Here is a 22127-nt window from a genome sequence, read left to right as displayed (position 1 = left end):
TGAGTACGCAGTGTGTGCTGTGTGAGTATTCAGTGTGTGCTGTGTGAGTATTCAGTGTGTGCTGTGTGAGTATTCAGTGTGTGCTGTGTGAGTATTCAGTCTGTGCTGTGTGAGTACGCAGTGTGTGCTGTGTGAGTATTCAGTCTGTGCTGTGTGAGTATTCAGTGTGTGCTGTGTGAGTATTCAGTGTGTGCTGTGTGAGTATTCAGTCTGTGCTGTGTGAGTACGCAGTCTGTGCTGTGTGAGTATTCAGTCTGTGCTGTGTGAGTACGCAGTGTGTGCTGTGTGAGTATTCAGTGTGTGCTGTGTGAGTATTCAGTGTGTGCTGTGTGAGTATTCAGTCTGTGCTGTGTGAGTACGCAGTGTGTGCTGTGTGAGTATTCAGTGTGTGCTGTGTGAGTACGCAGTGTGTGCTGTGTGAGTACGCAGTGTGTGCTGTGTGAGTACGCAGTGTGTGCTGTGTGAGTACGCAGTGTGTGCTGTGTGAGTACGCAGTGTGTGCTGTGTGAGTACGCAGTCTGTGCTGTGTGAGTACTCAGTGTGTGCTGTGTGAGTACGCAGTGTGTGCTGTGTGAGTACGCAGTGTGTGCTCTGAGTATTCAGTGTGTGCTGTGTGAGTACGCAGTGTGTGCTGTGTCAGTACGCAGTGTGTGCTGTGTAAGTACGCAGTGTGTGCTGTGTGAGTATTCAGTGTGTGCTGTGTGAGTACGCAGTGTGTGCTGTGTGAGTATTCAGTGTGTGCTGTGTGAGTATTCAGTGTGTACTGTGTGAGTACGCAGTGTGTGCTGTGTGAGTACGCAGTGTGTGCTGTGTGAGTATTCAGTGTGTGCTGTGTGAGTACGCAGTGTGTGCTGTGTGAGTACGCAGTCTGTGCTGTGTGAGTATTCAGTGTGTGCTGTGTGAGTATTCAGTGTGTGCTGTGTGAGTATTCAGTCTGTGCTGTGTGAGTACGCAGTGTGTACTGTGTGAGTATTCAGTGTGTGCTGTGTGAGTATTCAGTGTGTGCTGTGTGAGTATTCAGTGTGTGCTGTGTGAGCATTCATTGTGTGCTGTGTGAGTATTCAGTCTGTGCTGTGTGAGTATTCAGTGTGTGCTGTGTGAGTATTCAGTGTGTGCTGTGTGAGTATTCAGTGTGTGCTGTGTGAGTATTCATTGTGTGCTGTGTGAGTATTCAGTGTGTGCTGTGTGAGTATTCAGTGTGTGCTGTGTGAGTACGCAGTGTGTGCTGTGTGAGTATTCAGTGTGTGCTGTGTGAGTATTCAGTCTGTGCTGTGTGAGTACGCAGTGTGTGCTGTGTGAGTATTCAGTGTGTGCTGTGTGAGTACGCAGTGTGTGCTGTGTGAGTATTCAGTGTGTGCTGTGTGAGTATTCAGTGTGTGCTGTGTGAGTATTCAGTGTGTGCTGTGTGAGTACCCAGTCTGTGCTGTGTGAGTACGCAGTGTGTGCTGTGTGAGTATTCAGTCTGTGCTGTGTGAGTACGCAGTGTGTGCTGTGTGAGTATTCAGTGTGTGCTGTGTGAGTATTCAGTGTGTGCTGTGTGAGTACGCAGTGTGTGCTGTGTGAGTATTCAGTGTGTGCTGTGTGAGTATTCAGTGTGTGCTGTGTGAGTATTCAGTGAGTGCTGCGTGAGTATTCATTGTGTGCTGTGTGAGTATTCAGTCTGTGCTGTGTGAGTATTCAGTGTGTGTTGTGTGAGTATTCAGTGTGTGCAGTGTGAGTATTCAGTGTGTGCTGTGTGAGTATTCAGTCTGTGCTGTGTGAGTATTCAGTCTGTGCTGTGTGAGTATTCAGTGTGTGCTGTGTGAGTATTCAGTCTGTGCTGTGTGAGTATTCAGTGTGTGCTGTGTGTGTATTCAGTGTGTGCTGTGTGAGTATTCAGTCTGTGCTGTGTGAGTATTCAGTCTGTGCTGTGTGAGTATTCAGTGTGTGCTGTGTGAATATTCAGTCTGTGCTGTGTGAGTACGCAGTGTGTGCTGTGTGAGTACGCAGTGTGTGCTGTGTGAGTACGCAGTGTGTGCTGTGTGAGTATTCAGTCTGTGCTGTGTGAGTATGCAGTGTGTGCTGTGTGAGTATTCAGTGTGTGCTGTGTGAGTATTCAGTGTGTGCTGTGTGAGTATTCAGTCTGTGCTGTGTGAGTATTCAGTGTATGCTGTGTGAGTATTCAGTGTGTGCTGTGTGAGTATTCAGTGTGTGCTGTGTGAGTATTCAGTCTGTGCTGTGTGAGTACGCAGTGTGTGCTGTGTGAGTATTCAGTGTGTGCTGTGTGAGTATTCAGTGTGTGCTGTGTGAGTACGCAGTGTGTGCTGTGTGAGTATTCAGTGTGTGCTGTGTGAGTACGCAGTGTGTGCTGTGTGAGTACGCAGTGTGTGCTGTGTGAGTACGCAGTGTGTGCTGTGTGAGTATTCAGTGTGTGCTGTGTGAGTACGCAGTGTGTGCTGTGTGAGTACGCAGTGTGTGCTGTGTGAGTATTCAGTGTGTGCTGTGTGAGTATTCAGTGTGTGCTGTGAGTATTCAGTGTGTGCTGTGTGAGTATTCAGTGTGTGCTGTGTGAGTATTCAGTGTGTGCTGTGTGAGTATTCAGTGTGTGATTTGTGAGTATTCAGTCTGTGCTGTGTGAGTACGCAGTGTGTGCTGTGTGAGTATTCAGTCTGTGCTGTGTGAGTACGCAGTGTGTGCTGTGTGAGTATTCAGTGTGTGCTGTGTGAGTATTCAGTGTGTGCTGTGTGAGTATTCAGTCTGTGCTGTGTGAGTACGCAGTGTGTGCTGTGTGAGTATTCAGTGTGTGCTGTGTGAGTATTCAGTGTGTGCTGTGTGAGTATTCAGTGTGTGCTGTGTGAGTATTCAGTGTGTGCTGTGTGAATATTCAGTCTGTGCTGTGTGAGTACGCAGTGTGTGCTGTGTGAGTATTCAGTCTGTGCTGTGTGAGTACGCAGTGTGTGCTGTGTGAGTACGCAGTGTGTGCTGTGTGAGTATTCAGTGTGTGCTGTGTGAGTATTCAGTCTGTGCTGTGTGAGTACGCAGTGTGTGCTGTGTGAGTATTCAGTGTGTGCTGTGTGAGTATTCAGTGTGTGCTGTGTGAGTATTCAGTGTGTGCTGTGTGAGTATTCAGTGTGTGCTGTGTGAGTATTCAGTGTGTGCTGTGTGAGTATTCAGTCTGTGCTGTGAGTACGCAGTGTGTGCTGTGTGAGTATTCAGTGTGTGCTGTGTGAGTACGCAGTGTGTGCTGTGTGAGTATTCAGTGTGTGCTGTGTGAGTATTCAGTCTGTGCTGTGTGAGTACGCAGTGTGTGCTGTGTGAGTACGCAGTGTGTGCTGTGTGAGTATTCAGTGTGTGCTGTGTGAGTATTCAGTGTGTGCTGTGTGAGTATTCAGTGTGTGCTGTGTGAGTACGCAGTGTGTGCTGTGTGAGTACGCAGTGTGTGCTGTGTGAGTACGCAGTGTGTGCTGTGTGAGTATTCAGTGTGTGCTGTGTGAGTACGCAGTGTGTGCTGTGTGAGTATTCAGTGTGTGCTGTGTGAGTACGCAGTGTGTGCTGTGTGAGTATTCAGTCTGTGCTCTGTGAGTATTCAGTGTGTGCTGTGTGAGTATTCAGTGTGTGCTGTGTGAGTATTCAGTGTGTGCTGTGTGAGTATTCAGTGTGTGCTGTGTGAGTATTCAGTCTGTGCTGTGTGAGTATTCAGTGTGTGCTGTGTGAGTATTCAGTCTGTGCTGTGTGAGTATTCAGTCTGTGCTGTGTGAGTATTCAGTCTGTGCTGTGTGAGTATTCAGTCTGTGCTGTGTGAGTATTCAGTCTGTGCTGTGTGAGTACGCAGTGTGTGCTGTGTGAGTATTCAGTCTGTGCTGTGTGAGTACGCAGTGTGTGCTGTGTGAGTATTCAGTGTGTGCTGTGTGAGTATTCAGTGTGTGCTGTGTGAGTATTCAGTCTGTGCTGTGTGAGTATTCAGTGTGTGCTGTGTGAGTATTCAGTGTGTGCTGTGTGAGTACGCAGTGTGTGCTGTGTGAGTATTCAGTGTGTGCTGTGTGAGTATTCAGTGTGTGCTGTGTGAGTACGCAGTGTGTGCTGTGTGAGTACGCAGTGTGTGCTGTGTGAGTACGCAGTGTGTGCTGTGTGAGTACGCAGTGTGTGCTGTGTGAGTATTCAGTCGGTGCTGTGTGAGTATTCAGTGTGTGCTGTGTGAGTATTCAGTGTGTGCTGTGTGAGTATTCAGTGTGTGCTGTGTGAGTATTCAGTCTGTGCTGTGAGGACGCAGTGTGTGCTGTGTGAGTATTCAGTGTGTGCTGTGTGAGTACGCAGTGTGTGCTGTGTGAGTATTCAGTGTGTGCTGTGTGAGTACGCAGTGTGTGCTGTGTGAGTACGCAGTGTGTGCTGTGTGAGTACGCAGTGTGTGCTGTGTGAGTACGCAGTGTGTGCTGTGTGAGTACTCAGTGTGTGCTGTGTGAGTATTCAGTGTGTGCTGTGTGAGTACGCAGTGTGTGCTGTGTGAGTACGCAGTGTGTGCTGTGTGAGTATTCAGTGTGTGCTGTGTGAGTACGCAGTGTGTGCTGTGTGAGTATTCAGTGTGTGCTGTGTGAGTATTCAGTCTGTGCTGTGTGAGTACGCAGTGTGTGCTGTGTGAGTATTCAGTCTGTGCTGTGTGAGTACGCAGTGTGTGCTGTGTGAGTATTCAGTCTGTGCTGTGTGAGTACGCAGTGTGTGCTGTGTGAGTATTCAGTGTGTGCTGTGTGAGTATTCAGTGTGTGCTGTATGAGTACGCAGTGTGTGCTGTGTGAGTATTCAGTGTGTGCTGTGTGAGTATTCAGTGTGTGCTGTGTGAGGATTCAGTGTGTGCTGTGTGAGGATTCAGTGTGTGCTGTCTGAGTATTCATTGTGTGCTGTGTGAGTATTCAGTCTGTGCTGTGTGAGTATTCAGTGTGTGCTGTGTGAGTATTCAGTGTGTGCTGTGTGAGTATTCAGTCTGTGCTGTGTGAGTATTCATTGTGTGCTGTGTGAGTATTCAGTCTGTGCTGTGTGAGTATTCAGTGTGTGCTGTGTGAGTATTCAGTCTGTGCTGTGTGAGTATTCAGTGTGTGCTGTGTGAGTATTCAGTGTGTGCTGTGTGAGTATTCAGTGTGTACTGTGTGAGTATTCAGTCTGTGCTGTGTGAGTATTCAGTCTGTGCTGTGTGAGTATTCAGTGTGTGCTGTGTGAATATTCAGTCTGTGCTGTGTGAATACGCAGTGTGTGCTGTGTGAGTACGCAGTGTGTGCTGTGTGAGTACGCAGTGTGTGCTGTGTGAGTATTCAGTCTGTGCTGTGTGAGTATGCAGTGTGTGCTGTGTGAGTATTCAGTGTGTGCTGTGTGAGTATTCAGTGTGTGCTGTGTGAGTATTCAGTCTGTGCTGTGTGAGTACGCAGTGTGTGCTGTGTGAGTATTCAGTGTGTGCTGTGTGAGTATTCAGTGTGTGCTGTGTGAGTATTCAGTGTGTGCTGTGTGAGTATTCAGTCTGTGCTGTGTGAGTACGCAGTGTGTGCTCTTTGAGTACGCAGTGTGTGCTGTGTGAGTATTCAGTGTGTGCTGTGTGAGTATTCAGTGTGTGCTGTGTGAGTATTCAGTGTGTGCTGTGTGAGTACGCAGTGTGTGCTGTGTGAGTACTCAGTGTGTGCTGTGTGAGTACGCAGTGTGTGCTGTGTGAGTACGCAGTGTGTGCTGTGTGAGTACACAGTGTGTGCTGTGTGAGTACGCAGTGTGTGCTGTGTGAGTATTCAGTGTGTGCTGTGTGAGTACGCAGTGTGTGCTGTGTGAGTATTCAGTCTGTGCTGTGTGAGTATTCAGTGTGTGCTGTGTGAGTATTCAGTCTGTGCTGTGTGAGTATTCAGTGTGTGCTGTGTGAGTATTCAGTGTGTGCTGTGTGAGTATTCAGTCTGTGCTCTGTGAGTATTCAGTGTGTGCTGTGTGAGTATTCAGTCTGTGCTGTGTGAGTATTCAGTCTGTGCTGTGTGAGTATTCAGTGTGTGCTGTGTGAGTATTCAGTCTGTGCTGTGTGAGTACGCAGTGTGTGCTGTGTGAGTATTCAGTGTGTGCTGTGTGAGCATTCAGTGTGTGCTGTGTGAGTATTCAGTGTGTGCTGTGTGAGTATTCAGTGTGTGCTGTGTGAGTATTCAGTGTGTGCTGTGTGAGTATTCAGTGTGTGCTGTGTGAGTATTCAGTCTGTGCTGTGTGAGTATTCAGTCTGTGCTGTGTGAGTACGCAGTGTGTGCTGTGTGAGTATTCAGTGTGTGCTGTGTGAGTATTCAGTGTGTGCTGTGTGAGTATTCAGTGTGTGCTGTGTGAGTATTCAGTGTGTGCTGTGTGAGTATTCAGTGTGTGCTGTGTGAGTACGCAGTGTGTGCTGTGTGAGTATTCAGTGTGTGCTGTGTGAGTACGCAGTGTGTGCTGTGTGAGTATTCAGTGTGTCCTGTGTGAGTACGCAGTCTCTGCTGTGTGAGTATTCAGTGTGTGCTGTGTGAGTACGCAGTCTCTGCTGTGTGAGTATTCAGTGTGTGCTGTGTGAGTACGCAGTGTGTGCTGTGTGAGTATTCAGTCTGTGCTGTGCGAGTACGCAGTCTGTGCTGTGAGTATTCAGTGTGTGCTGTGTGAGTACTCAGTCTGTGCTGTGTGAGTATTCAGTGTGTGCTGTGTGAGTACGCAGTCTGTGCTGTGTGAGTATTCAGTCTGTGCTGTGTGAGTACGCAGTCTGTGCTGTGTGAGTACGCAGTGTGTGCTGTGTGAGTATTCAGTGTGTGCTGTGTGAGTATTCAGTGTGTGCTGTGTGAGTATTCAGTCTGTGCTGTGTGAGTATTCAGTGTGTGCTGTGTGAGTATTCAGTGTGTGCTGTGTGAATATTCAGTCTGTGCTGTGTGAGTATTCAGTGTGTGCTGTGTGAGTATTCAGTGTGTGCTGTGTGAGTATTCAGTCTGTGCTGTGTGAGTATTCAGTCTGTGCTGTGTGAGTATTCAGTCTGTGCTGTGTGAGTATTCAGTCTGTGCTGTGTGAGTACGCAGTGTGTACTGTGTGAGTATTCAGTTTGTGCTGTGTGAGTACGCAGTGTGTGCTGTGTGAGTATTCAGTGTGTGCTGTGTGAGTATTCAGTGTGTGCTGTGTGAGTATTCAGTCTGTGCTGCGTGAGTATTCAGTCTGTGCTGTGTGAGCATGCAGTGTGTGCTGTGTGAGTATTCAGTGTGTGCTGTGTGAGTATTCAGTGTGTGCTGTGTGAGTACGCAGTGTGTGCTGTGTGAGTATTCAGTGTGTGCTGTGTGAGTATTCAGTGTGTGCTGTGTGAGTATTCAGTCTGTGCTGCGTGAGTATTCAGTCTGTGCTGTGTGAGTATTCAGTCTGTGCTGTGTGAGTATTCAGTCTGTGCTGTGTGAGTACGCAGTGTGTACTGTGTGAGTATTCAGTTTGTGCTGTGTGAGTACGCAGTGTGTGCTGTGTGAGTATTCAGTGTGTGCTGTGTGAGTATTCAGTGTGTGCTGTGTGAGTATTCAGTCTGTGCTGCGTGAGTATTCAGTCTGTGCTGTGTGAGCATGCAGTGTGTGCTGTGTGAGTATTCAGTGTGTGCTGTGTGAGTACTCAGTGTGTGCTGTGTGAGTATTCAGTCTGTGCTGTGTGAGTATGCAGTGTGTGCTGTGTGAGTACGCAGTGTGTGCTGTGTGAGTATTCAGTCTGTGCTGTGTGAGTATTCAGTGTGTGCTGTGTGAGTATTCAGTGTGTGCTGTGTGAGTATTCAGTCTGTGCTGTGAGGACGCAGTGTGTGCTGTGTGAGTATTCAGTGTGTGCTGTGTGAGTACGCAGTGTGTGCTGTGTGAGTATTCAGTGTGTGCTGTGTGAGTACGCAGTGTGTGCTGTGTGAGTACGCAGTGTGTGCTGTGTGAGTACGCAGTGTGTGCTGTGTGAGTACGCAGTGTGTGCTGTGTGAGTACTCAGTGTGTGCTGTGTGAGTATTCAGTGTGTGCTGTGTGAGTACGCAGTGTGTGCTGTGTGAGTATTCAGTGTGTGCTGTGTGAGTACGCAGTGTGTGCTGTGTGAGTATTCAGTGTGTGCTGTGTGAGTATTCAGTCTGTGCTGTGTGAGTACGCAGTGTGTGCTGTGTGAGTATTCAGTCTGTGCTGTGTGAGTACGCAGTGTGTGCTGTGTGAGTATTCAGTCTGTGCTGTGTGAGTACGCAGTGTGTGCTGTGTGAGTATTCAGTGTGTGCTGTGTGAGTATTCAGTCTGTGCTGTGTGAGTACGCAGTGTGTGCTGTGTGAGTATTCAGTCTGTGCTGTGTGAGTACGCAGTGTGTGCTGTGTGAGTATTCAGTCTGTGCTGTGTGAGTACGCAGTGTGTGCTGTGTGAGTATTCAGTGTGTGCTGTGTGAGTATTCAGTCTGTGCTGTGTGAGTACGCAGTGTGTGCTGTGTGAGTATTCAGTCTGTGCTGTGTGAGTACGCAGTGTGTGCTTTGTGAGTATTCAGTGTGTGCTGTGTGAGTATTCAGTCTGTGCTGTGTGAGTACGCACTGTGTGCTGTGTGAGTATTCAGTGTGTGCTGTGTGAGTACGCAGTGTGTGCTGTGTGAGTATTCAGTGTGTGCTGTGTGAGTATTCAGTGTGTGCTGTGTGAGGATTCAGTGTGTGCTGTGTGAGGATTCAGTGTGTGCTGTCTGAGTATTCATTGTGTGCTGTGTGAGTATTCAGTCTGTGCTGTGTGAGTATTCAGTGTGTGCTGTGTGAGTATTCAGTGTGTGCTGTGTGAGTATTCAGTCTGTGCTGTGTGAGTATTCATTGTGTGCTGTGTGAGTATTCAGTCTGTGCTGTGTGAGTATTCAGTGTGTGCTGTGTGAGTATTCAGTGTGTGCTGTGTGAGTATTCAGTGTGTGCTGTGTGAGTATTCAGTGTGTGCTGTGTGAGTATTCAGTGTGTGCTGTGTGAGTATTCAGTCTGTGCTGTGTGAGTATTCAGTCTGTGCTGTGTGAGTATTCAGTGTGTGCTGTGTGAATATTCAGTCTGTGCTGTGTGAGTACGCAGTGTGTGCTGTGTGAGTACGCAGTGTGTGCTGTGTGAGTACGCAGTGTGAGCTGTGTGAGTACGCAGTGTGTGCTGTGTGAGTATTCAGTCTGTGCTGTGTGAGTATGCAGTGTGTGCTGTGTGAGTATTCAGTGTGTGCTGTGTGAGTATTCAGTGTGTGCTGTGTGAGTATTCAGTCTGTGCTGTGTGAGTACGCAGTGTGTGCTGTGTGAGTATTCAGTGTGTGCTGTGTGAGTATTCAGTGTGTGCTGTGTGAGTATTCAGTGTGTGCTGTGTGAGTATTCAGTCTGTGCTGTGTGAGTACGCAGTGTGTGCTCTGTGAGTACGCAGTGTGTGCTGTGTGAGTATTCAGTGTGTGCTGTGTGAGTATTCAGTGTGTGCTGTGTGAGTATTCAGTGTGTGCTGTGTGAGTACGCAGTGTGTGCTGTGTGAGTACTCAGTGTGTGCTGTGTGAGTACGCAGTGTGTGCTGTGTGAGTACGCAGTGTGTGCTGTGTGAGTACGCAGTGTGTGCTGTGTGAGTACGCAGTGTGTGCTGTGTGAGTATTCAGTGTGTGCTGTGTGAGTACGCAGTGTGTGCTGTGTGAGTATTCAGTCTGTGCTGTGTGAGTATTCAGTGTGTGCTGTGTGAGTATTCAGTCTGTGCTGTGTGAGTATTCAGTGTGTGCTGTGTGAGTATTCAGTGTGTGCTGTGTGAGTATTCAGTCTGTGCTGTGTGAGTATTCAGTGTGTGCTGTGTGAGTATTCAGTCTGTGCTGTGTGAGTATTCAGTCTGTGCTGTGTGAGTATTCAGTGTGTGCTGTGTGAGTATTCAGTCTGTGCTGTGTGAGTACGCAGTGTGTGCTGTGTGAGTATTCAGTGTGTGCTGTGTGAGCATTCAGTGTGTGCTGTGTGAGTATTCAGTGTGTGCTGTGTGAGTATTCAGTGTGTGCTGTGTGAGTATTCAGTGTGTGCTGTGTGAGTATTCAGTCTGTGCTGTGTGAGTATTCAGTCTGTGCTGTGTGAGTATTCAGTCTGTGCTGTGTGAGTACGCAGTGTGTGCTGTGTGAGTATTCAGTGTGTGCTGTGTGAGTATTCAGTGTGTGCTGTGTGAGTATTCAGTGTGTGCTGTGTGAGTATTCAGTGTGTGCTGTGTGAGTATTCAGTGTGTGCTGTGTGAGTACGCAGTGTGTGCTGTGTGAGTATTCAGTGTGTGCTGTGTGAGTACGCAGTGTGTGCTGTGTGAGTATTCAGTGTGTCCTGTGTGAGTACGCAGTCTCTGCTGTGTGAGTATTCAGTGTGTGCTGTGTGAGTACGCAGTCTCTGCTGTGTGAGTATTCAGTGTGTGCTGTGTGAGTACGCAGTGTGTGCTGTGTGAGTATTCAGTCTGTGCTGTGCGAGTACGCAGTCTGTGCTGTGAGTATTCAGTGTGTGCTGTGTGAGTACTCAGTCTGTGCTGTGTGACTATTCAGTGTGTGCTGTGTGAGTACGCAGTCTGTGCTGTGTGAGTATTCAGTCTGTGCTGTGTGAGTACGCAGTCTGTGCAGTGTGAGTACGCAGTGTGTGCTGTGTGAGTATTCAGTGTGTGCTGTGTGAGTATTCAGTGTGTGCTGTGTGAGTATTCAGTCTGTGCTGTGTGAGTATTCAGTGTGTGCTGTGTGAGTATTCAGTGTGTGCTGTGTGAGTATTCAGTCTGTGCTGTGTGAGTATTCAGTGTGTGCTGTGTGAGTATTCAGTGTGTGCTGTGTGAGTATTCAGTCTGTGCTGTGTGAGTATTCAGTCTGTGCTGTGTGAGTATTCAGTCTGTGCTGTGTGAGTATTCAGTCTGTGCTGTGTGAGTACGCAGTGCGTACTGTGTGAGTATTCAGTTTGTGCTGTGAGTACGCAGTGTGTGCTGTGTGAGTATTCAGTGTGTGCTGTGTGAGTATTCAGTGTGTGCTGTGTGAGTATTCAGTGTGTGCTGTGTGAGTATTCAGTGTGTGCTGTGTGAGTATTCAGTCTGTGCTGCGTGAGTATTCAGTCTGTGCTGTGTGAGCATGCAGTGTGTGCTGTGTGAGTATTCAGTGTGTGCTGTGTGAGTACTCAGTGTGTGCTGTGTGAGTATTCAGTCTGTGCTGTGTGAGTATGCAGTGTGTGCTGTGTGAGTACGCAGTGTGTGCTGTGTGAGTATTCAGTCTGTGCTGTGTGAGTACGCAGTGTGTGCTGTGTGAGTATTCAGTGTGTGCTGTGTCAGTATTCAGTGTGTGCTGTGTGAGTATTCAGTGTGTGCTGTGTGAGTATTCAGTGTGTGCTGTGTCAGTATTCAGTGTGTGCTGTGTGAGTATTCAGTGTGTGCTGTGTGAGTACTCAGTCTGTGCTGTGTGAGTACGCAGTGTGTGCTGTGTGAGTACTCAGTCTGTGCTGTGTGAGTACGCAGTGTGTGCTGTGTGAGTACGCAGTGTGTGCTGTGTGAGTATTCAGTCTGTGCTGTGTGAGTATTCATTGTGTGCTGTGTGAGTATTCATTGTGTGCTGTGTGAGTATTCAGTGTGTGCTGTGTGAGTATTCAGTGTGTGCTGTGTGAGTATTCAGTCTGTGCTGTGTGAGTATTCAGTCTGTGCTGTGTGAGTACGCAGTGTGTGCTGTGTGAGTACGCAGTGTGTGCTGTGTGAGTATTCAGTGTGTGCTGTGTGAGAATTCAATGTGTGCTGTGTGAGTATTCAGTCTGTGCTGTGTGAGTATTCAGTGTGTGCTGTGTAAGTATTCAGTGTGTGCTGTGTGAGTATTCAGTGTGTGCTGTGTGAGTACGCAGTGTGTGCTGTGTGAGTACGCAGTGTGTGCTGGTTGAATACGCAGTGTGTGCTGTGTGAGTACGCAGTGTGTGCTGTGTGAGTATTCAGTGTGTGCTGTGTGAGTATTCAGTGTGTGCTGTGTGAGTATTCAGTGTGTGCTGTGTGAGTATTCAGTGTGTGCTGTGTGAGTATTCAGTCTGTGCTGTGTGAGTACGCAGTGTGTGCTGTGTGAGTATTCAGTGTGTGCTGTGTGAGTATTCAGTGTGTGCTGTGAGTATTCAGTGTGTGCTGTGTGAGTATTCAGTGTGTGCTGTGTGAGTATTCAGTGTGTGCTGTGTGAGTATTCAGTGTGTGCTGTGTGAGTATTCAGTGTGTGCTGTGTGAGTATTCAGTGTGTGCTGTGTGAGTATTCAGTGTGTGCTGTGTGAGTATTCAGTGTGTGCTGTGTGAGTATTCAGTGTGTGCTGTGTGAGTATTCAGTCTGTGCTGTGTGAGTACGCAGTGTGTGCTGTGTGAGTATTCAGTCTGTGCTGTGTGACTATTCAGTGTGTGCTGTGTGAGTACGCAGTGTGTGCTGTGTGAGTATTCAGTGTGTGCTGTGTGAGTATTCAGTGTGTGCTGTGTGAGTATTCAGTCTGTGCTGTGTGAGTATTCAGTGTGTGCTGTGTGAGTATTCAGTCTGTGCTGTGTGAGTACGTAGTGTGTGCTGTGTGAGTATTCAGTGTGTGCTGTGTGAGTATTCAGTGTGTGCTGTGTGAGTACGCAGTGTGTGCTGTGTGAGTATTCAGTGTGTGCTGTGTGAGTATTCAGTGTGTGCTGTGTGAGTACGCAGTGTGTGCTGTGTGAGTATTCAGTCTGTGCTGTGTGAGTATTCAGTCTGTGCTGTGTGACTATTCAGTGTGTGCTGTGTGAGTACGCAGTGTGTGCTGTGTGAGTATTCAGTGTGTGCTGTGTGAGTACGCAGTGTGTGCTGTGTGAGTATTCAGTCTGTGCTGTGTGAGTATTCAGTCTGTGCTGTGTGACTATTCAGTGTGTGCTGTGTGAGTATTCAGTGTGTGCTGTGTGAGTATTCAGTGTGTGCTGTGTGAGTACGCAGTGTGTGCTGTGTGAGTATTCAGTCTGTGCTGTGTGAGTATTCAGTCTGTGCTGTGTGACTATTCAGTGTGTGCTGTGTGAGTACGCAGTGTGTGCTGTGTGAGTATTCAGTGTGTGCTGTGTGAGTATTCAGTGTGTGCTGTGTGAGTACGCAGTGTGTGCTGTGTGAGTACGCAGTGTGTGCTGTGTGAGTACGCAGTGTGTGCTGTGTGAGTACGCAGTGTGTGCTGTGTGAGTACGTAGTGTGTGCTGTGTGAGTATTCAGTGTGTGCTGTGTGAGTACGCAGTGTGTGCTGTGTGAGTACGCAGTGTGTGCTGTGTGAGTATTCAGTGTGTGCTGTGTGAGTACGCAGTGTGTGCTGTGTGAGTACGCAGTGTGTGCTGTGTGAGTATTCAGTGTGTGCTGTGTGAGTATTCAGTGTGTGCTGTGTGAGTACGCAGTGTGTGCTGTGTGAGTACGCAGTGTGTGCTGTGTGAGTACGCAGTGTGTGCTGTGTGAGTACGCAGTCTGTGCTGTGTGAGTACGCAGTGTGTGCTGTGTGAGTACGCAGTGTGTGCTGTGTGAGTATTCAGTGTGTGCTGTGTGAGTATTCAGTGTGTGCTGTGTGAGTACGCAGTGTGTGCTGTGTGAGTACGCAGTGTGTGCTGTGTAAGTATTCAGTGTGTGCTGTGTGACTATTCAGTGTGTGCTGTGTGAGTATTCAGTGTGTGCTGTGTGAGTATTCAGTGTGTGCTGTGTGAGTATTCAGTGTGTGCTGTGTGAGTATTCAGTGTGTGCTGTGTGAGTATTCAGTGTGTGCTGTGTGAGTATTCAGTGTGTGCTGTGTGAGTATTCAGTGTGTGCTGTGTGAGTATTCAGTGTGTGCTGTGTGAGTATTCAGTCTGTGCTGTGTGAGTATTCAGTGTGTGCTGTGTGAGTATTCAGTGTGTGCTGTGTGAGTACGCAGTGTGTGCTGTGTGAGTATTCAGTCTGTGCTGTGTGACTATTCAGTGTGTGCTGTGTGAGTATTCAGTGTGTGCTGTGTGAGTATTCAGTGTGTGCTGTGTGAGTATTCAGTGTGTGCTGTGTGAGTATTCAGTGTGTGCTGTGTGAGTATTTAGTCTGTGCTGTGTGAGTATTCAGTCTGTGCTGTGTGAGTACTCAGTGTGTGCTGTGTGAGTATTCAGTGTGTGCTGTGTGAGTATTCAGTCTGTGCTGTGTGAGTACGCAGTGTGTGCTGTGTGAGTATTCAGTGTGTGCTGTGTGAGTACGCAGTGTGTGCTGTGTGAGTACGCAGTGTGTGCTGTGTGAGTATTCAGTGTGTGCTGTGTGAGTATTCAGTGTGTGCTGTGTGAGTATTCAGTGTGTGCTGTGTGAGTATTCAGTGTGTGCTGTGTGAGTATTCAGTCTGTGCTGTGTGAGTACGCAGTGTGTGCTGTGTGAGTATTCAGTGTGTGCTGTGTCAGTACGCAGTGTGTGCTGGGTGAGTACGCAGTGTGTGCTGTGTGAGTATTCAGTGTGTGCTGTGTGAGTATTCTGTGTGCTGTGTGAGTATTCAGTGTGTGCTGTGTGAGTATTCAGTGTGTGCTGTGTGAGTATTCAGTGTGCGCTGTGTGAGTATTCAGTGTGTGCTGTGTGAGCATTCAGTGTGTGCTGTGTGAGTATTCAGTGTGTGCTGTGTGAGTATTCAGTGTGTGCTGTGTGAGTATTCAGTGTGTGCTGTGTGAGTATTCAGTGTGTGCTGTGTGAGTATTCAGTGTGTGCTGTGTGAGTATTCAGTCTGTGCTGTGTGAGTACGCAGTGTGTGCTGTGTGAGTATTCAGTCTGTGCTGTGTGACTATTCAGTGTGTGCTGTGTGAGTATTCAGTGTGTGCTGTGTGAGTATTCAGTGTGTGCTGTGTGAGTATTCAGTCTGTGCTGTGTGAGTATTCAGTGTGTGCTGTGTGAGTATTCAGTCTGTGCTGTGTGAGTACGCAGTGTGTGCTGTGTGAGTATTCAGTCTGTGCTGTGTGACTATTCAGTGTGTGCTGTGTGAGTACGCAGTGTGTGCTGTGTGAGTATTCAGCGTGTGCTGTGTGAGTATTCAGTGTGTGCTGTGTGAGTACGCAGTGTGTGCTGTGTGAGTACGCAGTGTGTGCTGTGTGAGTACGCAGTGTGTGCTGTGTGAGTACGCAGTGTGTGCTGTGTGAGTACGCAGTCTGTGCTGTGTGAGTACGCGGTGTGTGCTGTGTGAGTACTCAGTGTGTGCTGTGTGAGTATTCAGTCTGTGCTGTGTGAGTATTCAGTCTGTGCTGTGTGAGTACGCAGTGTGTGCTGTGTGAGTACGCAGTGTGTGCTGTGTGAGTACGCAGTGTGTGCTGTGTGAGTATTCAGTCTGTGCTGTGTGAGTACGCAGTCTGTGCTGTGTGAGTACTCAGTGTGTGCTGTATGAGTACGCGGTGTGTGCTGTGTGAGTACTCAGTGTGTGCTGTGTGAGTATTCATTCTGTGCTGTGTGAGAATTCAGTGTGTGCTGTGCGAGTACGCAGTCTGTGCTGTGTGAATCTCCTTGCCGCGGCGCATGGGTGTCTGGGGTGGGGGCGACTGCGGGGCACATGGGGTGGGATGTGATGGTAACCATGCAGCCATGTGGCACGGTAGCATAGTGGTTAGCACTGTTGGTTCACAGCGCCAGGGACCCGGGTTCGATTTCCAACTTGGGTCACTGTGCAAAGTCTGCACGTTCTCCCCATGTGTGTGTGGGTTTCCTCCGGGTGCTCCGGTTTCCTCCCACAGACCAAAGATGTGCGGGTTAGGTGCATTGGTCACGCTAAATTGTCCTGTAGTGTCTAAAAGTTGGGCGGGGTTGCAGGGTTATGAGCATAGGGTGGAGGTGTGAGCTTAGGTAGGGTGTTCTTTTAGGGTCCGGTGTAGACTCAATGGGCCGAAGGGCCTCCTTTTGCACTGTAAATTCTATGATTCCATGATAATGGGCTGGGGCACATGGAGTGGTGTGGGGGATTTAATTTATGGATTAGCTGTCCAGGGGGCATGTGTTGAGGCATGACAGCAAAGAGCTTTCTGGATTATGCAGTCTGACTAAGAAGGGTGCCTGTTCGCTGAGCCTCTCCCTGAAGGAGAAAGGAATCATGTCCAGTTACATTGTTGATACTCATGCTCCTGACACTAATTGGCCATCAAGAATTAACCCTTAGCAATGTCAGCTCCTCACAGTCTCAAAGTCAAGGAATGAGATGAATCCTCAGGTTTCAAGGCTCAAAGTTTGGCGGCACGGGATCAAGTGAGAATGGGGTCACTTCACTGCCAGGACCCCAATGCCTGCAGGTCAGGATACATCAGCCCACCCTTTTTTGCCCCCCAATGGCGGACGTAATCAGTTGACATGGCCAGTCACGATGAGCGAGTACATAACCCTCCTGTAAGAACTTCCACTGGTAGTGAGTTTAATAGAGGGGATACCCAGACTGAAGGCTGCAGGAGAGTTGAATTGGGTGAGGGCATATTCCAAGGCCAGCCCTCTTCTTGAGATGAGAGCTGTGAGCGTGTGTGTACGATTGCTGCTGGCAAAATTCAGGGACTAGCTACCTACAGGTCAGGAGGGCCAATGGGCCAGAGGAGATGATGGTCATCAGCTGCGACACCAACCTGACTCTCCCGCATCTCTGGAGTCTCCTTCAGAACCTCTCAGTCTGTTTTTCCAGTATGATATAAACATGCAGAGTTACTTTCAATTGAATTGCCCTATCTCTAAGGTGCATTCCAAAATGTAACAGAGATAGGGCTCCAAACATGAGACAGCACGGACAACGATGGGTGTTAGTGGTCCATTCTGTGGACTTCTTTTTCTCTTCCAGTAACCACCAGGCATGTCCATGTTGCACACAACACATCACCATAGAACATATAGAACATAGAACGATACAGCGCAGTACAGGCCCTTCGGCCCACGATGTTGCACCGAAACAAAAGCCATCTAACCTACACTATGCCATTATCATCCATATGCTTATCCAATAAACTTTTAAATGCCCTCAATGTTGGTGAGTTCACTACTGTTGCAGGTAGGGCATTCCACGGCCTCACCACTCTTTGCGTAAAGAACCTACCTCTGACCTCTGTCCTATATCTATTACCCCTCAGTTTAAAGCTATGTCCCCTCGTGCCAGCCATTTCCATCCGCGGGAGAAGGTTCTCACTGTCCACCCTATCTAACCCCCTGATCATTTTGTGTGCCTCTATTAAGTCTCCTCTTAACCTTCTTCTCTCCAACGAAAACAACCTCAAGTCCATCAGCCTTTCCTCATAAGATTTTCCCTCCATACCAGGCAACATCCTGGTAAATCTCCTCTGCACCCGCTCCAAAGCCTCCACGTCCTTCCTATAATGCGGTGACCAGAACTGTACGCAATACTCCAAATGCGGCCGTACCAGAGTTTTGTACAGCTGCAACATGGCCTCATGACTCCGGAACTCAATCCCCCTACCAATAAAGGCCAACACTCCATAGGCCTTCTTCACAGCCCTATCAACCTGGGTGGCAACTTTCAGGGATCTATGTACATGGACACCTAGATCCCTCTGCTCATCCACACTTCCAAGAACTTTACCATTAGCCAAATATTCCGCATTCCTGTTATTCCTTCCAAAGTGAATCACCTCACACTTCTCTACATTAAACTCCATTTGCCACCTCTCAGCCCAGCTCTGCAGCTTATCTATGTCCCTCTGTAACCTGCTACATCCTTCCACACTGTCGACAACACCACCGACTTTAGTGTCGTCTGCAAATTTACTCACCCACCCTTCTGCGCCCTCCTCTAGGTCATTGATAAAAATGACAAACGGCAACGGCCCCAGAACAGATCCTTGTGGTACGCCACTTGTAACTGAACTCCATTCTGAACATTTCCCATCAACCACCACCCTCTGTCTTCTTTCAGCTAGCCAATTTCTGATCCACATCTCTAAATCACCCTCAATCCCCAGCCTCCGTATTTTCTGCAATAGCCTACCGCGGGGAACCTTATCAAACACTTTACTGAAATCCATATACACCACATCAACTGCTCTACCCTCGTCTACCTGTTCAGTCACCTTCTCAAAGAACATGACGATAGAATGAATCAAATTGGTAAAGACGAACATCTTTTATGCTGGGGACCGAGAGGGGATCAAACCTGTTCAACAATATGCAGGAATAAAGCATCACTGGTAAAAATAGTCAGGCCTGTCTTGCTCCTGAACAACTTTTCTTTTGCTGCTCAGGTTATAAAACAACAGAAAGAAGCCTTCAAACTACCAATACCTTCCCCTCAAGGTAAGAGAACATGAATACAGTTTTAAGACGGGATGGTAGAATTGGCAAATTAAACAAAATGCACATAACACAGATGTAGTTTCCAGAAAGCATGTTTCTGCTGTTGTAATTGTCATGATGTTTGCTGAGCTATGTCAATCTTTGCAAGAGCTTGATTAAAATAATTATTTTGCAAATTATGGGTACCTGACTCATGCTCTCATTGTCACAATGATCCTTAGATCCCTTTGTACAGAAAGTGTCCATCTGGTGGGTAATTGTATGATTTGTGTTTCAAGATTCTTCAAACATATAGTGGGGTGTATTCCCCCTTCCCCGTCCACTGGCAAGTTGATGCATTTGCTTGGTCATCAGAATGTGCTGACCAATTGACCCATAATCCTGAAGGTCTGGAGTATTTTGCAGATTAGGTCTCAGCACATTGAGGTGGTGAGCTGGGGTCAGAGATCACAAGCCCCAGGGCAAGCCTCAGACTTTGGACAGTTGCAGTATCAGGAAGCTGGTGTCGGAGGGAAACGGAATAAAGGGCTGGATGTGGGCCCGATGCCTGTTATATGCCAGTCCGATTGGCTGGCAGTTCCAGCAGTCCAGACAACGCCAGGAGCCGTTAATGGGCCCTGTCGTTACTGAAGCAGGAACTAGAAGAAGCCCAATGGATCCCAGAGGAAGGTAAGTCTGTGGTATAGGGTGGGAGAGTTCGACCAGTTCAGAGAGGGGAGCAGGGGGGATGGGGTTGGTAAGTTTTGGTGACCAGGTGGGTAGGAAGAAGGGGTTCCACTGGCCTAGGTGGGCTGCCCCTGATGTGCAGAGGGCAGCTCCCGAAGATTACATCTCCTTCCTTCCTGCCCCTTTAAAATGTATTTAAAGAACAGCCTACACACTCCCGCCTGACTGCCTGGTATGGACAGTCTATTGGTGGGTCAATTGGCCTGTTGACAAGCTCAAGTGACTCTTAGTTTTTTATTTAAACATAGCAGGCTGGCTAGTTATTTTTGTGCCTATCCATCGACTGTGTTGTGGGAGTGAGCTCAGGGGTGGACGGGAAGGTGGTGAGTTTGGCACAGCCCTATTTTATGTGCCCCCCCCCCCCCAACTCCCACTGAAAACACAACGAGTGAGGTCACTTAAAATCCGGCCCGAGATGAGGGCGACACCTGAAACATGTCAATTGTTTTAAATTATGTGTATCATGGATACATTTATAATTGACTGCCATTTAAGATTTCATCTCCAATGTTAAACTGTATATTGCGAACCATATATCATTTTTATTCAGAGTAACTTTGATCTCTTTGCAGCGTCTAAACCAGCACCAACAGATCCAACAGTACTAATTGGCGGTGTCTCAATAAAACTGAAACAAGGCGATATCACCCAAGAAATTACAGATGCTATCGTAAATTCTACCAACACCACGTTAGACTTAAATTCCGGTAAGTTTAAGAGATAATAAATCTAAATATTATGAAACAAACAAAATGGTGAACTACACGGGGGCACTCAACCTTGGCAGGTACTTGGCAGGGAGCTAAAATCAACCAGAGGACCTTCCTGCCAAATCCTTCCTCAATTCTTGCACCTTTCAATTTTGACTTGATCTCCCGAGCAGACAGAAAGGACACTTCCCTGGAACTGGAGGGATCCTCCTTTAAATAAATAAATTGGGTTTCCATAATTGCCACCTCCGGACGAACCCTGACATTGGCCCTCTCAGGGCGAACTTGATTTTCTCCAGACAGAGAAAGCTAGCCATGTCCGATAGCCAGGTCTCTGACTTCGGGGGCTTTGAGTCCCTCCAAGCTAATAATATCCGTCTCCGGGCTACCAGTGAGGCAAAGGCCAGAACGTCTGCCTCTTTCTCCTCATGGATTCCCGGATCTTCCGACACCCTGAAAATCGCCACCTCTGGGCTCGGTGCCACCCTTGTTTTTAACACCTTGGACATGACATCCGCAAACCCTTGCCAGTATCCCCTAATGTCCGCTATGCTTCGGGAATGCCCAGAACATATGGACATGGTTTGCTGGTCCTCCCGCACACCTTGCACACCTGTCGTCTACCCCAAAGAACCTGCTCATCCGGGCCACTGTCATGTGTGCCCAGTGAACGGCCTCAAACTGTATCAGGCTGAGCCTGGCACATGTTGTGGATGCGTTGACTCTACTCAACGCATCGGCCCAGAGACCATCCTCTGTCTCTCCTCTTCCCATTCGTGTTTCAGCTCCGCAGTCTGCGTTTCCTCTGACCCCATGAGTTCTTTATAAATGTCGGAAAACCCTCCCTTCTCCCACCCATGCACTGGAAACTACCCTGCCCTACATCCCCCTTGGTGGTAGGAGCGGGAAGGTTGAGACCTGCCTGCAAAGGCCCAATTGTCATTTTAACCAGTGGCCTGAAAGATGAAACCTTTGTGCGTGACGCTGCCACATGAGGATGAGGCTACATTTGGTGCCAGAACAACCCCCCCACCCCCTCCAAGAAGCTAACTTGTGTTACTTTCCGCTGACTTCGCTTGAGAGGCTGCAGGAACAGTGGTCACCTGAGATCCACAAATAACGTTTAGACCTCGTTGTAACCATCTCATCGCATGGAAAGTAAACCAATCGTGGTTAATTCACCACTGACCATTTAACCTCATCATCCCAGTGCTACAATTGCTCCCAAATTTCACAAAAAGAATCAGTGTACGATTTATGAATTTGGTTCACCAAATAACAACGGTCTTGCTTTTTTCTTAACATCTGTTTTTTTCTGTCTTATTTTATCTGTAGGTGTGTCTGGTGCGATACTGAACGCTGCAGGCAGTTCCGTGCAGGATGAATGCAAGGCCTTAGGTACTGGGAACTCTTACTCAGAGTTGTGTTTTTCGAGGATGTATGCTTGAAAAAGTAACCACAATTGTGTGGCAGACCTCTCATCGAATACGTCTCAAGGCACATAAGGAGCGAGAGAGAAAAAGGCACTGAAAAGGGACAAGAGAGATTTAGGGGGCAGCTTGAAGTTGAAAAGATCAATTCATCATAAATCTTCGAAGAACATGAGAGAAGCGGTCTATATTACTGTACAAGTATCAAAACCTCATGTTAGTTACTTTCAAAATGAAGGAGATTATACTGAAGCTTATTTAACAGAATGACAATGAACAGTTGGGAGGGGAAAAGCTGGGTGGCTATCTCTACCCTGATAGCCTGGCAGCAGTTTGGGATACTGCCTGGGTAATGGGTTGTCATCTTGAGCTATTCTCCCCTCCAATTGCCCAAGTGGTATCCAAGTCTGCTGAGATTGGGTAGGCTCTTTTCTAGTCAAAAGTTATTGACAATCAGTGCCTCTGAGCCAAGGGCTTCAAGTCACTGGAGAATAGGGCAGCACGGTAGCACAAGTGGATAGCACTGGACTTCACAGCGCCAGGGTTCCAGGTTCAATTTCCCGCTGGGTCACTGTCTGTGTGGAGTCTGCACGTTCTCCCCATGTCTGCGTGGGTTTCCTCCGAGTGCTCCGGTTTCCTCCCACAGTCCAAAGACGTGCAGGTTAGGTGGATTGGCTATGATAAATTGCCCTTAGTGACCAAAAAGGTTAAGAGGGGTTATTGGGTTATGGGGATAGGGTGGAAGTGAGGGCTTAAGTGGGTTGGTGCAGACTCGATGGGCTGAATGGCCTCCTTCTGCATGTTCTATGTTCAAGTTATTTGAGAAAGTGGTAACTTTTTGTTTGCCTTAGCCCCCTGTAGGAGCGTTTCCAGGGCCTGAGTATTGAGCTAGCTTTTACGTGGGGTACTTCCCGCTTAGTTACAGCTCAGTTGAACACACAAATCTGCAGACACAGATCAACTCTGGTTAAGACGGTTTTATTATTTCAAGCTTGGTCTATGTACGTGGGAGAGAGCCCACTGGAGGATAGGCAAGGGAATCTATGTGTGGAGCCAGAGGAAATGGGCGAGGTACTAAATGAATACTTTGCATCAGTAGTCAC

The 22127-nt window shown here is 48.0% G+C and overlaps 1 protein-coding gene across 1 annotated transcript in view; it reads left to right on the top strand.

Annotated features, from left to right (window-relative positions):
- Positions 1-22127, top strand: part of LOC140387839 (protein mono-ADP-ribosyltransferase PARP14-like) — a 209652-nt gene that overhangs the window by 105984 nt on the left and 81541 nt on the right. Inside the window, 3 exon segments of the mRNA XM_072471037.1 lie at positions 18107-18158; positions 19457-19591; positions 20930-20992. Of these exon segments, the coding sequence (XP_072327138.1) occupies positions 18107-18158; positions 19457-19591; positions 20930-20992 (250 nt within the window).

This window comes from Scyliorhinus torazame, chromosome 2, assembly GCF_047496885.1.
Source record: "Scyliorhinus torazame isolate Kashiwa2021f chromosome 2, sScyTor2.1, whole genome shotgun sequence".
NCBI classification, from domain to species: Eukaryota; Metazoa; Chordata; class Chondrichthyes; order Carcharhiniformes; family Scyliorhinidae; genus Scyliorhinus; species Scyliorhinus torazame.
This window is presented reverse-complemented; position numbering and strand designations above follow the sequence as displayed.